This window comes from Salminus brasiliensis, chromosome 3 (assembly GCF_030463535.1).
Source record: "Salminus brasiliensis chromosome 3, fSalBra1.hap2, whole genome shotgun sequence".
NCBI classification, from domain to species: Eukaryota; Metazoa; Chordata; class Actinopteri; order Characiformes; family Bryconidae; genus Salminus; species Salminus brasiliensis.
In genome coordinates this window covers 44,969,591-44,985,544 of record NC_132880.1, presented here as the reverse complement: position 1 = coordinate 44,985,544, position 15,954 = coordinate 44,969,591, and the positions used below count along the sequence as shown (strand labels likewise).

The 15,954-nt window shown below is 41.6% G+C and overlaps 2 protein-coding genes across 5 annotated transcripts in view; both read left to right on the top strand.

The window, feature by feature from the left end:
• sdk1a (sidekick cell adhesion molecule 1a) overlaps window positions 1–3,132 on the top strand; it is a 371,124-nt gene extending 367,992 nt beyond the window's left edge. For all 4 annotated transcript variants that reach the window (XM_072676364.1, XM_072676365.1, XM_072676363.1 and 1 more), the window contains one exon: window positions 842–3,132. In XM_072676364.1, coding sequence (XP_072532465.1) covers window positions 842–1,114 — 273 coding nt within the window. In that variant the 3' untranslated portion in view covers window positions 1,115–3,132. The remainder of the gene's footprint in view (window positions 1–841) is intronic.
• A 687-nt stretch (window positions 3,133–3,819) lies between these two features.
• On the top strand, window positions 3,820–15,750 carry LOC140552238 (cytochrome P450 3A27-like). The gene is made up of 14 exons (XM_072676361.1): window positions 3,820–3,963; window positions 6,341–6,496; window positions 6,614–6,707; window positions 6,794–6,846; window positions 9,308–9,407; window positions 10,031–10,150; window positions 11,132–11,217; window positions 11,546–11,694; window positions 11,914–12,038; window positions 13,478–13,565; window positions 13,664–13,824; window positions 13,902–14,128; window positions 14,333–14,489; window positions 14,690–15,750. The coding sequence occupies exons 2-14, from the start codon at window positions 6,429–6,431 to the stop codon at window positions 14,771–14,773; spliced, it is 1,512 nt and encodes a 503-aa protein (XP_072532462.1). The 5' UTR covers window positions 3,820–3,963; window positions 6,341–6,428; the 3' UTR covers window positions 14,774–15,750.
• The last annotated feature ends 204 nt before the right edge of the window (window positions 15,751–15,954 follow it).

Here is a 15,954-nt window from a genome sequence, read left to right as displayed (position 1 = left end):
TAACTTAGCTGGTGAATTGAACCCTAGTCTGCCGTGGGCTTGGTGGTATTACTGCCCACTACGCTACACTGTTGCATTCATGGCATGTAGCTGATGCTCATTTTAGTTTCCTGAAGTCTCCAGTGTTTCATATGGACAGGCATAACACAGCTTTCTGGAAACGATGTCACGATGTTAACTTGTTTTTTTTTGTTTTTTTTACGCTTTTATTACACTAAGACAGAACATACTGAGCTCAAATTTGCATAAAAAGCTACAAACTCTCTATTTATCTGCCCGATCGGGGGCTGTGAGTGGCTAAGCAGTCGAACGTGCTGCCACTATGGCATCCAATCCCGTGCCGTGCCACTTTGCCATCAGCAGCCAGACTCTGAGAGAGCACAATTGACCATGCTCTCTCCAGGTGGCTAGATGGTGCTCTCCCCCCTCATCACTCTTAAAGTGATGTTTCCCGGCACAGCCATCTGTTATATCATATTATATAGCAGGCATGTGGCGGGGGCCATTGCAAGCGATAGGAAGAAATGCTGCCCCGGACTTATGGGACCATGGTGGAGCTGTACGAGACCTCTCTCCAGAACTGTGTATCCTGTGTGTACAATCCTGTGGTATTATTCTACCTCCTCAGCCCACATGCTTCTCTACTTTCAGATGCTGCTGGATCTGGATCTTTTAGCTTGTCCAGAAATGCATGTGTACAGCTGACCATGAGGGGCGCACAGAATGTAATTTGTATTTACAGCAGTGGAGTAGAAGTGAATTACCCTCTCTAACTGTAGGGGGAGCCCAGAAGCACTTGCATGTGTCATTACAGTGTTTTTCTGCCCTGTTTCTGTCCCAGGCCACAGACAGCGACTGCGAGGAGGAGCAGATCAAGCACTCGTTCGTGAACCACTACATGAGTGACCCGTCCTACTTCAACTCATGGAAGCGGCAGCAGAAGGGCCTGAAGCAGACGCTGGCCTGCGCCTACGAGGAGTGCTCCAGCAGGGACGGCGAGGGCTACTATCAGACAGTGGTGACCCAGCACAGCGTTGGAGGAGTGTACACCCCCGCCGGGCAGCCGGCGACCGGCTCACGGACTCCTGTCACAGGCTTCTCGTCCTTCGTGTGACGCCCTGTGGGGCTTGGAGGAGCGGGACCCCTCTGCAGGCCCTTTGTTCTGGGGAAAGGCACAAGACTTGGGGTAGGGGTGGGGGTGTGTTCGGGACATTTCAGCAGTACTTTTCACCATGAGCACTACAAGAGACGGCGTTTCTGACCGACCATTTGATTCGTTTGACTTGAATGTCTGACTCACGCACCGCGACAGCTGGCAGGTAACGAGAGTCGGCAGCACGGTAAACTCACTGTAACCACGGGCCTGGAGATGATGGCACAGCTCGGAGTACGTGTTACTCATCGGTGGTCTTCGAGCGTTCTCCGAGGCGCGGCCTGGGCTGAAAGCTTTTCATTTTATTAGATAAAGGGATCAAGCAGGGTACAACAGGGAAGACCTGTTCTTAATCCACAGCAGTGATGATCAACACTACATTCCCGCGCTGGCTGGCATCCATGGTCTACATGGTGGCACATGCTCACAGTCTGGACGACCATGAAAGCATTCCTGACACTGTTCCCTTTATGACCACCAGGAGGATTTTACATGGACGAAGCACTCTGTAATTACTATATACTCTAATGTCAAGTCCGAGTAATCTGTCACTCACCTTCAGTGTCTCTATATATACCTGTTCCAGTCGCGATCGCAAAGCCGGAAAGGAAGGTCCTGGAACTCTTACCGGATGTGATGAGGAAGGGGTAGGGCTCCACCAATGACCACGGCTCCAGCAGCTCCAACTGTCACTGCCTCACCAGCGAGTCACCAGTGGCCAGAGTCATTAAGCGCTGAGCCTACAGCGTCTGCTCACGTTCCTCTCAGAGGTGGCAGGGCGGAGACGGATCAGTCGTGCAGTGATTCTTTGAGTGTTGCATTGCACGTCACCCTCACACAGAACAATGCATTACATTTCTTTGATATTATTATTTATCAGGCTTAGGAGTGCAGTCACTGCAGTCACTTGAGGAGGCCTGTTCTTCTTTCAGACACAGGTTAAATCCTAGTCCTGGACCCCAAAGCGTACTTTCAGAGCAATCCCACTTGTCTGTGAAAATTGAATCCAAGGCTAGGTTAAATCAGTCTCTGGAAATCAGGCCCCTTTATGCGTATCCCCCACAGCCTCAGCACTCAGTACTTTTGCCCTGTTCCAGCACACTGCACTCGGCTAATGAAGGACTGAAGATAAGTAGGCACTGATACGACTGTGGTGTGTTAGAGCTGTGAAAGCACTTACAGTGCAGGACAGGAGGGTATTCAGAGTAGTCACGGCTGGAGTTGGGACGTGGGAATGCGAGGTTTATCTTGATGGCCTTGGGCTCATCCCTAACCGGGTTCCCACAGTCCTAATTGTGAGAGTTTGTAAGGTTTGGGTTAGTAAAGTAAAGCCTCGCCAGTTTAGGGCCGGTAATGTTTTTGACACTGTGAAATTTCAGCACAAGACAATTTCAGTCACCGATTTCTCCCATATCCGACCCATCAGCAGGGAAACTGGTACATACTGGTGAATTTAGAACACACTGTTCTTTTTTTTTTTGGAATGGAGGCTGAATGATCCTCGGAGGGTCTTTGGATGTGACAGAGTTGGAAGGAAACCCCTGTATTTCCAGTACTCTTAAGCCATAAGGACATCACTTTCCTTTCTTTTGATTTTCTCCTTTTTCAGATTGGCTTGTTTCTCTCAGAGAGTGGCTGAATAGTTGCAGTTTTTCCATTTTTAATGCTTAAAAGCTGTAAATGTGATTTAGGATTCATTTGTATTACTGATTTCTTCCCTTTTTTACTGTAGTGTTCTTACAGAGTGATGCAGAGTCCTCCGTATTTTCATTTCCGTGTATTTTTCTTCAGTTCTTTAAAATTGCCAATCACGATGGTGGACGAAACAAGAATTAACTGTAATGGAAAAGGAAATGTTTATGGTTTATGCCTGCCATGAAATCTGTCCCAGCACGAGTGTAATGTCATGGACATTCATGAAGTAAAGACAATTTCCCACTTTTTTAGAGAAATTAAATGTTTGCTGTTCACGTAAATAACATGAACTTCTAACGTTTTGTTGTGGTGCACCAACACACACATCTTACAGTCAAACTACACACACCTCTTAGGTAAAGGTGCCCGTATTTGTCACTGTCCGCCGCATTTAACCCATCTGTGGTAATGAACACACACACACCCAGAGCTGTGGGCAGCCAACTCCAGCACCCGGGGAGCAGAGAGGGTAAAGGGCCTTGCTCAAGGGCCCAACAGTGGCAGCTTCCTGAGCCCGGGAATCGAACCCACAACCCTGTTATTAATAACCCGGCACTCTAACTGCTGAGCCACCACTGCCTACCTGGTCTACCAGCAAGACCATCATGACCATCTTGACCAGACTTGTTGATCACCCTGACCAGCATGAGCAGCATGATCACGCTAGTCAGACAATATGACCATGCTGGTTGACCAGCATGACCAGAGTGTCGGACAGTCTGTACTTTAATTGTGGGAACATATTTTGCCAGCATAATTTTTTACATATATATATATAATGAAATATAAAATAAATAAATGTATGTATGTATGTACATATATATGCATATCTGAGCATATCTGACCGTATCTGACATCAGATTTTTTTTTATGAATTCTGATGTCATTTATTATAATAACAGCATTATGGTATGTTAAATACCATGTCAGGACTATGCTAGAAAAGAACAGAGAGTGGTGGAGAGTGTATGAGCTAAAAACACACAGCATGAAGAAATAAGGAATTGCACACAGTGTACAGTATCCAGTGTCCAGTATGTGGCGCTGTTTACCAGCAGTGGAAAACCAGACTGAAAAACACGGAAGTGTCTGCGGGCAGCCTCAGATCCTCTCAGGTGGGTAAACGCACTTTAATAAAAGCTTAAATAAACAGAATTAAATTCATCTTTAATCTGTAATACTTAAAAACTATTCATTCTTAAACCTAATCCAACCTAAAATGAAGTGGGTGTCCAGGGCGCTGGTCCTGGTCTGCCTCAGGTTCAGATTGAGGTTCAGGTGAAGGTGAAGGTGATGGTTCGTACGTTTGTCCAATCACATGGCAGCACCGCCACCTCCAGCCTGGTCGATGCCCTCAGTGTGATTTTTAATTCGCCTATAAAATATGATGTAATGTTGTGACGTTATGTGTGATATCAAACATGATGTAATGTCGTGACGTCTCTGTTTTGTCAGCTAAGTTGCTCCAAGTATTTCTACAAGTGTGCAGAGAAGGTGCTGCTGACCGGAGCACCAGTGGACACCAGTGGGGGGGGGGGGGGGGGGGGGTTCAGTACGGTCAACCATTTAGGTCGTCCCAGTCTGCTGTTCCTAAAGGTGGATTCTGACTAGTGGCATAAGTACTGGTTTGTGATTGCCCCCCCCCCCCCCCCTTACTTCCATAATTCCACTAAAATGACAGTATGCTTACCAGAGTGTGGTAAACCTCCCCCACCTTGTTGTCCCCCACAGAAATATTAGTATTGTCCAGTAATGCCAGGGTCAGCTCTAATTTTGGGCACCCTGTGCAGAATTTGTGGGAACTTGTTACTTACACACACATTTGACATACATTTGATATATACATATGATTTTATTAGATGTTTTCTCAATATATTAAATGAATACAGGAGTTTTCATCAGAGGGAAATGATCCATATAATAATGCATTCTTTGTGTCCACAGATAATTAAATAAGTGATAATGGGCAGATATAGGTCATACATCAAGCATAATCAGTTATGACATTGAACCTAAAATATTGCACATCCTGTGTGACTACTGCACATGCACAGATTGATATATGGTGCCTATATATACATATATTCTCTCCCATGTATTTACACCGTACCAGAGGCAGATTATATCTGCCCATTTTCACTTAATTTATATATATATATATTGATAGATAAATATAGATTTATAATGTAAAGAAGTGAATAGTTTCTTTACAGCAGTCGGGTTCCCAAACCTGGCTCTGGCTCTGACCCCTGACCCCATTATGGGCTTGTAAATTACCTGATTATCTGGACCAGGTGTGTTGTCAGCAGGGTACACACGGAAATGGGCCGGGCAGGGGGGCCTCCAGGGCCAGGAGGTTGGGAATAAACTAAAATTAAAAAATTTCTGCACATTTTAAATACAATTTCTATTCATTTACTGTATATCACATTGAAAAATAATGTAAAAAGGAAAATACAAAATAGAAGGTTTTAAAAATGCGATAAGTTTTCCATATGCCATGTGTATGATTTTATTGAATTTTATTATTTTTTTGCAATATGTTAAATGAAGTAAATAAACAGTAACTCTGCTTTTAGATGTTGGATGTTTAGAAAGTTAAAATCCTTGTTTACAACCACCAGCCAGTCAAAGGCTGTCAATGATTGGTTCAAATGACGTGATGGGCGTGGCTACACACATGACGTTTATTGTTTATGGTCTCATGACTGCTGCTGTTCCTCAGCCAGGGATAAGGGGAGCTGCTGCTGTGAGGAGTTAACTGTTAAAGCTTCTGAGGTCAACAAAGTGTGGGGAGTCATCAAATTACACAGGAAACGAGGGTGAAGAAATACTGTGAAAGTCTTGTTCTACGTGTTTTCCACACTGTGTAACCTTAAGACATTGTTACATAAGCCAGCTAACTGATGATGACATAAGCTGACATTATTTCTATAAGAATTCAGCATATATGTTATTAAAATTTACTTCACAAGCAAGTCAATTATATATATAATATATAAAATAAGTTATTTCTAAATCACAGTTTGTTGAAGTATCCTGCAGCTGCTTTTTGTAAGGGTAATCAGAGCTTCAGTCATAACTGGCTGTGAATAAATCTCTATAATCACAATAAAATGTGCATAGAATGAAAATAAACTGCTCAAATGAGCTGTGAAATGCAGCCAAGATGCCTAATGATAACATAATCATAAAATTATAATGAGTTATTTACCCAAGATTCATTAAAACTAGCTCACATTGTTTAATCTTCCATCAGTAGGTCAGCAGATCTGAGATAACGGTAAGTGATAAGGTATCGCTGCAAATTCACGAGTCTCAAAACATGAGATATGACCATATGCATATTGAATTATGTACATTGTCCTCAGGCCTAATATGGGATACAAGCCTTTCATTCTTACCTTATTTAGTCATGGTGTCCACCTACTTCCTCTGCCCTGAACTTGAACCTCTCTCAATAAAAGCATCTCCCAACTGGCCTTTCCTTAGTTCGGAGCTGCTCTCTGGAAGGCTGCACAATCAGCTGGACGGCTCATACACATCCTGAGAGAGTTTGGTGTCCTGGGCAAGAGGAAAAATGAGCATTTTGCCATTTGTGTCCGTCACATGGAGTCTGGTCGTGCTGCTGGTGACCCTTTTGTTAATGTAAGTATTTGTACCCATGTTAAAGTTTAACAGGTGCAGCGTGTGGGCTGCCGCTGGCTTTACTTGTTAAACAAGTTCATGGTGTTAAGCAGTGTGGGTTGTGTTTCTGATCTGTAGTTATGGTGTGTGGCCGTATGGATTTTTTAAAAAGCTGGGGATCCCTGGACCAAGGCCCTGGCCTTTCTTAGGAACCTTCCTTTCTTACAAAAAGGTGTGTAGCTGGACAGATATTGAATATTGATGCTGGTGTCTAAGTAACCTTTTTCATCACTTACTCTGTTCACATGTCTATTTTAGGGTTTTTACAAATTCGATACGGAGTGCTACAAGAAATATGGGAAGATTTGGGGGTAAGTAAGGCTCAGGTCTTGTTTACTGTTGTTTAGAATAGATAGGTCAACAGCACAGTAATACAATACAGTAATAAGGACGTTTTATACTGTAAAAATATATTAACTATAGATGATACCATCAATTATACATACATAAATCCCCCCTGATACGATGAGGCATGAATGAACTATTAACTATAAGTATAACTATAAGTTATTGTCAAGGCTGGTTAGACCAGCCACGGAGGGATGAATACTCGCAGAGATGAGTCCAATGCAAGTACTTTAAATAACATAAAAGGGGAGAAATACAATATACAAACAAAAGCAAGCAAAGCAGAAACTAAAGGGCTTAAACAGGAAAGCAACGTAAACTTGACAACCAAACGGGCAAACACAAAGCACACCTGAGACCGGGGGCAGCTCTGGAAGCTGAGCTGGGTGAGCAGGATAAGGAAAACGGGGAAATACAAACAAACCTTCCAGGCAGTGCCTGGGGAGACTAAGGGGAAAACTAAGGACACGCGTGAACCGTGCAGAGACTACACAAAACTAGGGGAAGAGAGCTGGGGAACCAGCCGCTGAACCATAAACGACTAGGCCGACCAAACCTGAAGACGCGAAGTAGCAGAGGGTCGCCTAGCTGGAGCGAGAGTCGAGGATATAACCAGGTAGCGAGCGAAAGCGCCTCGCTAAATCCAAAGATCCACGGAAGGTCCGCTCGAGGACCTGAACTATGAAAATAAGCTGGCCTAAACAAACTCTCGGGCTACCTTAGGCTACTTTAGTACCCCCAACTTCAGGTGCAACACATTAAGAGAAACGAAGCTTGGTAAACTAGGAAAAATTGGCAAGCGGTGAACCTGAAACAGGGTCATGGGCACCTAAGGCTCACTGATGTGATTCATGGAGGCCCCACCTCACAACTTCTCCTGCTAATGTCCTGGAGCAAGATACCACAGCAGGACACCTTCAGAGGTGGAGACCATGTCTGGAGGGGTCAGATCTGTTGTGGCAGCACAAGAGGGACCTGGTCAGTATTAGGCAGGTGGCAACATTTACATTGTATTTAATAAACCATGGACAACATTTCCCCCACATCCCAAATAAGAATATTGCTATTTAGTATAAGCATTTATTTACAGAAATGACAACTGCTCAAAAACAACTGCTCAAATAATACAAAGAAATTATTCTAATAATTATAATGAAAATAAGTTATTATTCAAATTTCAACAACACAGTAATAATATTTGAACTCTGAGAGCATTCAGAAATCACTGTGGTGAAATAACCTCGACTGCCAATCACAGCTCTCATGTCTTGGCAGGCTCTCCACTAGTCTTTCACATTGCTTTTGGGCAACTTTATGCCAGTCATAGTCTGCGAATTCAGCTCACTCAGCTTTGTTTGATTAAATGCCTGGAATAAAATGACTGCCGTACAAGTAGAGATGCCAATTTGAGAAAAAGAATTAAGTATATATATATATATATATATATATATATATATATATATATATATATATATATATATATTATCTAGCATCCCTACCATGGTAACACTTCAGTGTATGCAGACATTGCAGTGTCCTTGTAGTCGTTCTTATTAAGCCCTGTCAAGCCAGTCAGTAGCTGCTATTTAATTCTCTGCTTATTAATCTTGATGAATGCTTATTAATTAGGATGAATTAAGCACTTTCCAGAGCTTTTATTTGTGTATTCTACATAATCATCTTTCCCACAACACATCTAAGTGCCTATATTTTTCATGTTTAGACTTTCTGTAGGAATGTTATTAGTATTTATTCTAATATTAGTGTTTTACTGAGCTAATAAGCAGCTTTTTATTCTAATTATCACAGATGCTTAAACATTTTGCACACTGTTGAATAGCTGTACAGTGAAGTCAAGGGCATCATAATGGCTTTTAGTGTTCCTGTTAAGCCAGTACCTGCTAATTAACTGCTTATTAATCTGTACGTGGCATGAATTACATGTAGGTGGAATCCGATCAGGACCTCAACAATAAGTCATCAAGAAACTCTACATATAGACTTACTGATCCTCTGTTTTAAAGAAAATATGCAGATTTAGAAGGGTGTTTAGGCCATAGAGTCTGCATGGGCTGTACCCATTAATAGCTTGTAGTCAATACTCTTACAAAAACCTGTCAGACTGAGTCTGTAAAGTATGCAAAATATCGTTGGATTTCTCTATATCAATATATATATATATATATATATATATGCTCTGGAAATTCTTTATTCCCATTAGATATCATTTAATAAAAGTAATTATTGGAAATGTTTAGAAATTGTGTAGAAATTAAATAATGTGACTATTAATAACGTATTTTAGCAACAGCTGTAGGCATCTTTCAGCAGTGTAAAGCACACAGACTGTAGTTGTGCTGTTTGTGAGCCTCTGTAGGACTGAAGCACCCTGTTCTAATATGATGCTTTCTTTTAATTACTAAGGATCTTTGATGGAAGGTTACCAGTTCTTATGGTGTTGGATCGTGAAATGATCAAATCCATCATGGTGAAGGACTGTTACTCTGTCTTCACTAACAGAAGGGTAAGTCAGATGTACGTCCTCACATGGATATGCCCATTGTCCTGCAAAAACCTTGTGGACACCCCTTCTAATGAATGCATTCAGCATACTTTAAGTTGCACCCATTTCTGACACAGATGCAAACGCAGCTTGTCTAGTCCCTGTAGAGAAATACCACCAATAGAATAGGACTATTCTCTGGAGCAGATAAACATGAACCTATTGGCACCATGCTGCCTAATGCCAGGCATGGTCTAGTAGAGGGGTATGAAGCCCCCAGCATTGAGCTGTCGAGCAGTGAAAGCACTGTGTCCTCTGGAATGATGGTGGTGCTCCACCCAGTACTTTTGGGATAAGCTGGGGAGTTGTGAATGAGGTGGGGTGGTAATCGTCTAACATCTTGATCTTGCTAACACTCTTTTGCTGAATGCAATCAAATTCTCACAGCAGTGCTTCTAAATCTTGTAGAAAGCCTTCTTCCCTGGACAGTGGAGACAGTTACTCCAACAAAAACAGGACACACTCATTTAATACCTTTGATTTCAGAATGGGCAGGTGTCCCAATACTTTTGTCCATATCGTTCTTTTGCATCCATGTCCACTATGTAATCTGGATTAACAGGGAAATTGTTTAATGTGTTCAGGAAACAAACAAGGACTTGGCTGGACCCTTTGCTGATGGGGTATCCATCGTAAAAGATGAGAAATGGAAACGGATCCGTGCTTCGCTCTCACCATTTTTCACAAGTGGACGACTGAAGGAGGTGCAGCATTGCAGAGCTTAATTTCAGCAGCATAATATGCTTGGTTACACTAAATCTGCATAAAGGATAGCTTCTATTGTTACACATTAACTCATTAACATTTAATGACTTGACTTAATGACTTAGTCAACTTCATGACTAAGCCTTCTTACATGATCTTACAGCCAGATATTTTGCTTACTACACTGTAAAAAGTGGCCAACAATCCATATTGATTTGAGCCTCAAAAACATGTAAATGAGCTGCAGCTGAAACTGATTAAATACTGTGTAAGATGTTTAGTCTTTGGCTCCTCCCCTCAATCTGTTCACTGTGTACTCCCACCTGCAGGTTAGAACTCCCCCTTTTACATGGCGCCCCCAGACTGGGAGCCTTTTAACAATGAAGCACTTGTTGGGAGGCCTTGCTGGGATTTTAACTAATGATCTCCTCACACTTGATGAGCAGCAGTTAGACCATAGGGCTGGTCTAGGGCTGTGAAATTACCCAACATAAACACACACAGTTCTGAGTAAATTTACCTTCCCTTCTTTCTCAGACACAGAAATGTGCATGGCTTCACAGCTCTGGAGTGGAGTGACTGTCTAACTGCCTGTATGTTAAGAGGCTCAGGAGATCATAAGTTCATCAGCATCACAGCTCTTCATGGTCAGGAATCTGAGAATAGGAAGGACTCTGCTATAATAATAGGTGACACTCTAACCTGCAGATAGGAATAAACAGTAACCAGATTTATGGGGCGGAGCCACAGACTCAACATCTTACACAGTATTTCAGTATAGTTTCAGCTGCAGCTCATTTATGAATGTTTTTGAGGCTCAATTCAGTATGAATTGGATTGGTTGACCAAACTGAGATGTAGAAGGAAAGAATGTAAGTTAGGAGAACTTTTGAACTTTTGACTGAACTAAGATAAATAAGTTGAGTTAACTCAAAAAAAAAAAACTCTTGGTAATCCATTACTTTTCTGATACTTTGCAGATTTTCCCAATCACTGAGAAATATGGAGATCGCTTCATTGAGCGCCTAAAGAAGAGAAACCCAGAAGAGGCAGTTAACATAAAAGAGTATGTGTGCATCTTCAGAAATCTATATAAAAACACAATATAAGGTCTTTAAGGCTGCATGAATCAATATTTTGTCCGGATTGTTGTGAGAAGCGTTCATTACCGAACAGGCCAAAAATAGGAAATATATGGTTGTGAATATTTGGCAGTTTGGACTGTTCAACCATTCAATTACTGTAAATACTGTCTTACTGTTGTTCCATAGCCAAGCTGAGATAATACCTGTTAATTGGCTGTTCCTTCAGTTTCTATAAATATCCATAAAGACAATTATCTAAGTGAAGATTAATCTTTTTATGAAGACATGTCTCTCTCTCTCTTTTTTCAGCACTTTTGCTCCCTACTCTATGGATGTTGTTGCCAGTGCCTCCTTTAGTGTTGATATCGATTCTATAAACAACCCGGATGACCTGTTTGTCACTCACATCAAGAAATTTTTCAAGTTCAGCTTCTTCAGCCCTCTTTTCCTTTTACTGAGTATGTCATGTTTACTCAAATTAGTCCATTATATTTAGTGAAAAAGTAATTAAGCACTGTTTAATAAATAAATAAATTTTCAACCACCATAGTTTATCATTTTTAGTTTAGCGTACAGTTGATGATTCGGATGAATTAACAATGCAGTTACGTGAAATAAATTCAGTCACAATCAAACGATACCCGGCCTAAATGTCCTGATTTGCCTTTGTGTTGCAGCTCTGTTTCCCTTCACTGCTTCATTTTTGGGGAAAATGGGAATTACTCTTTTTTCAAAGTCAGACATGGACTTTTTCTACACCTCCCTGAAGAAGCTAAAAGAACAGCATAAAAAAATGGATCATGTACGTATAAAATTAAAACTATTTAATATATAACTATTGATAGGGCTGAACGATTTGAAGAAATATGTAGTTGTGGCATGTTTTCTGACCAATTATTGTGATAGTAATTTTTAATAATGAATACACCTTTTTTTAAGCAACATTATGTAGCTATTTTACCTTAAAATAACACCTTCAAAATCATGCAGATGCTCCACTGATGCTATTACTACTAGCATCTCGTTGTAACTTCTGGCTTGGCATGCTAACAATTGCCCTATGTCACTTGTGGACAGGTGAAGTGGACAGGACAGTGTTTGTGAGTTCCTTTACAGTCAGGAAGTATAATTCGCATTTTGAGCCTCCACTAAAGGGCACACTTTATATTCATGCATTTCTGGACAAGCTGAGAGATGTAGAGCAAGCGTTGTCCCGCCTACTTCACCAGAAATTAGAAGTTAGAGACGCTATTCCCCCTATTACTGTTGGTGGAGCATCACAGCCATTCTAAATCAGATATTTTAAGATAAAATTGCTACATAGTGTTGCTTTAAGGTCCCGATAAGGAGAACAGCAACATTGTTAATAGTATAGGCTAAAGTTCAAATTGCAGTGATAAGGTTTTGTTTTACTCCTTAAAAGTCATTGCCTGTAACAATGTACAAATAAGCTCTGAAAAAAATGAAGAGACCACTTTTCACATTTTTTTCCTTAAATTTGTATCTCTATGTGTACGGCAGTTTTATTCCAGGCATTCAAACTAAGCTGAGTTAGCTGAATTTCCAGACTATGACTGGCATAAAGTCCCAACAGCAATGTGAAAGACTAGTGGAAAGACTAGTTGTGGTTGGTGTGGCGCAACAGATAAAACCACTAGCTGCCAGTGAGCTACCACACCATGTGGGAGACCAGGGTTCCATTCCCAGTCTGGGTGACTGTATGCTGCGCTACACCAATAAGAGTCCCTGGGCAAGACTCCTAACACTACACTGGCCCACCTGTGTAGTACGAGTTACCTTGTAAGTCGCTCTGGGTAAGAGCCTCAGCTAAATGCCGTAAATGTAAATGAGAGCCGGCCAAGACATGAGAGCTGTGATTGGCAGTCAAGGTTATTTCACCATATTGATTTCTGAATGCTCTCAAAGTTCAAATATTAGTACTGTGTTGTTTAAATTTCAATAATAACTTTTTTGCATTATAATTATTATAATAATTTATTTGCAGTATTTGAACAGTTGTCATTTCTGCACATAAATAAATGCTCTAAATAGCAAATATTTTTATTTGGAATTTAGGGGAAATGTTGTCCATGGTTTATGAAATACAGCATAAATGTCAATTTCCCTTAAACACACTGCCATAAATAGTAAAACCAGAGAATCTGATAATGTAGGGTGGTCTCTTCATTTTGTTCAGAGCTGTACGTATATCTTTGTGAAATGAGGTTGTCTTCCTTTCAGAAACGAGTGGACTTTCTGCAGCTCATGATCCAGAGCCAGATATCCGATGAGCAAGCTGAGAAAGCCTCGGACGAGCACCCAGTCAAAGGTGAGAGCTACAACAAGGTCCAGGAAACTCCCTGTTAGACAATTCTTAGAGTAGGTTCTCTTTCAAAGGGATGCATTACCTTGTGTTTATCCTCCCAGGGCTGACTGACCATGAGATTCTGTCCCAGTCCTTTATTTTCATACTGGGAGGTTATGAGACCACCAGCACCACCCTCAATTTTCTGCTGTATCATCTCGCAACGAATCCCGACTCCTTGAGCAAACTGGTCGAAGAGATCGATAAAACGTTCCCTCGTGATGTAAGCATGAATCTTCTCACAACTCTGCAATAACTGGAGAGGAGCTCTAGATTTCACAGAATCCCATTTCTTACCAGGTTCCGGTGACATATGAAGCCCTGATGAAGTTGGAGTACCTGGAAATGGTCATCAATGAATCGATGCGTCTCCTCCCTACCGCCCCCCGTCTGGAGAGGGTGTGCAAGAAGACCATAGAGCTCAATGGAATCACTATACCTAAAGACACCCTGGTTGCGATCCCGACTTATGTTCTGTACAGGGATCCACAGCTGTGGGAATCTCCTGAAGAGTTCAGGCCTGAGAGGTAATCTCTGTCATACTGCTGAAGATGTGATGAGTCCACAGAATGACCTGAAGCCATGGTAACTGGGTTTATGGTGGCCTAAAGTAGCTGTAGCCTAAGGATAAGGCCTGGATCCATCTCCATACTCTGGAAGATCTGGGAGGTCATTCTGGTTAATTGCTAGCTGAGTGGTCTTACGGCTCTTATTTCCTCTGTTTACCGAAGGTTTAGTCCAGAGAACGACATCGACCCCTACACCTTCATGCCGTTTGGCCTCGGCCCCCGCAACTGTGTGGGAATGAGGTTTGCTTTGATGATCATGAAACTAGTGGTGGTAAAGCTGCTGCAGAACTTCAGCGTGGAGACGTGCAAAGAGACGCAGGTCAGAGCGCTCTGTCTTCATTATCCTTCCTTATTGTTCTCACATGTATCTCACATGTAGTCTCTCAACTATACCAATAAAAAATAACATGTAATAGAAGCTTACAGCCATCATTTACTACCAGGCATGATTAAATATCACAGGCTCAGTGTGGATGTGCAGTAGATGGTGTATACCCATTTTTTTTGTTGTTGTTGCAGATTCCCATTCAACTCAGCGCTCTGTTTCAGCCCACAGTTCCCGTGACTCTGAAGTTTACACCAAGATCTCAGAAAGAGGAATAGCTGAATAGTTCAGTCTAAACCAGGATCGGTGTGATTCAGTGTTTAGTTATTTTATCTGCACTAATATTGTGGATGTAGAAACTGGGATCTACCTGGATAATTATTACACATATACTGTATACAGTTTTGTTGCTATGCAAAAACATTGTATCTCCATTTTTTACTATTTTGATAAATAACGAATAAAATTTGTTTTCTGGTGGCACATGGCTTGGTGGGTAGCATGTTTGCCCCTCAGCGCTGGGGTCATGGGTTCAAGTCCATGTCTGAATGGAGTTTCCAGGTTCTTCTTGTGTCCATGTTTCCTCGGGGGGACTCCCAGAACTGTCCAAAAACATGGAGATCAGGTGAATGGGTTATTCTACAAAAATTGGCCTGGTCTGAGTGAGTGTGTGTGTGTGTATGTATGGATATGTGTGAATGTGTGTATGTCTCTGTGCCCAGTTCTTGATTGAACCCCACTAGTGACCCCCCCACTAATGCTCAATGCAGTCCTCCAAGTGGACGGCCGATTCCAGTCGAGAGGGCGCTGCCGCTTTTCAGTGGTGTGTGTTGGTTTAGAGAGCACTGATTGTAAAAGCGTCCTTGAGTATTAGAAAGTCACTTTATAAGAAACTTGAACTTTCATTCATGCACAATGATTGGACGAATAGAAATGTTTCAAAATGACTTGGAATAAATGTTTTTATTAAGGTTTTTCCTTCTCCTGTAAAGTTGAAATTATTGGAGTCCAAGGTTTTTCTGTTATAGCATTTATCTCTACAGGATTACAAATACTGTTATGTACATATTTTCACCCACTATCTGCTCCAGAGAACAATAATAAATAATAAATAATACATCAAATATCGATTATCAATGTAATGTGTGTATACATACGGTATATTTGTATACTCTATATGTCCAAATGTTTATGGACAACCCATAAAAACACTCTTGTCGCTGAATCCAATCAAATCCTCACAGCACTGCTCCTTCAACATCTAGTAGAAAAGCTTCTTCAGAGACAGTTACTCCAACAAAAGCAGGATCAACTCTTTTCAGAAGAAACAGTGAATCAGCAGGTGTCCCAATAATTTGTCTGTGTAGCTCATGTGTATATGTGTACTTCAACTACTGCAGTCAGCGCTATTCACTCTGGCTGTGTAAAGCCACAGTCTGGATTTCAAAACCAGAAGGTC

Bases quoted from the DNA above. Each gene is read 5' to 3' on its own strand.
- LOC140552238 (XM_072676361.1), top strand. From the start codon at position 6,429: ATGAGCATTTTGCCATTTGTGTCCGTCACATGGAGTCTGGTCGTGCTG. The intron at 9,408-10,030 runs GTAAGTCAGATG...TAATGTGTTCAG, and splicing joins CTGTCTTCACTAACAGAAGG to GAAACAAACAAGGACTTGGC. The intron at 14,129-14,332 runs GTAATCTCTGTC...TGTTTACCGAAG, and splicing joins GAAGAGTTCAGGCCTGAGAG to GTTTAGTCCAGAGAACGACA.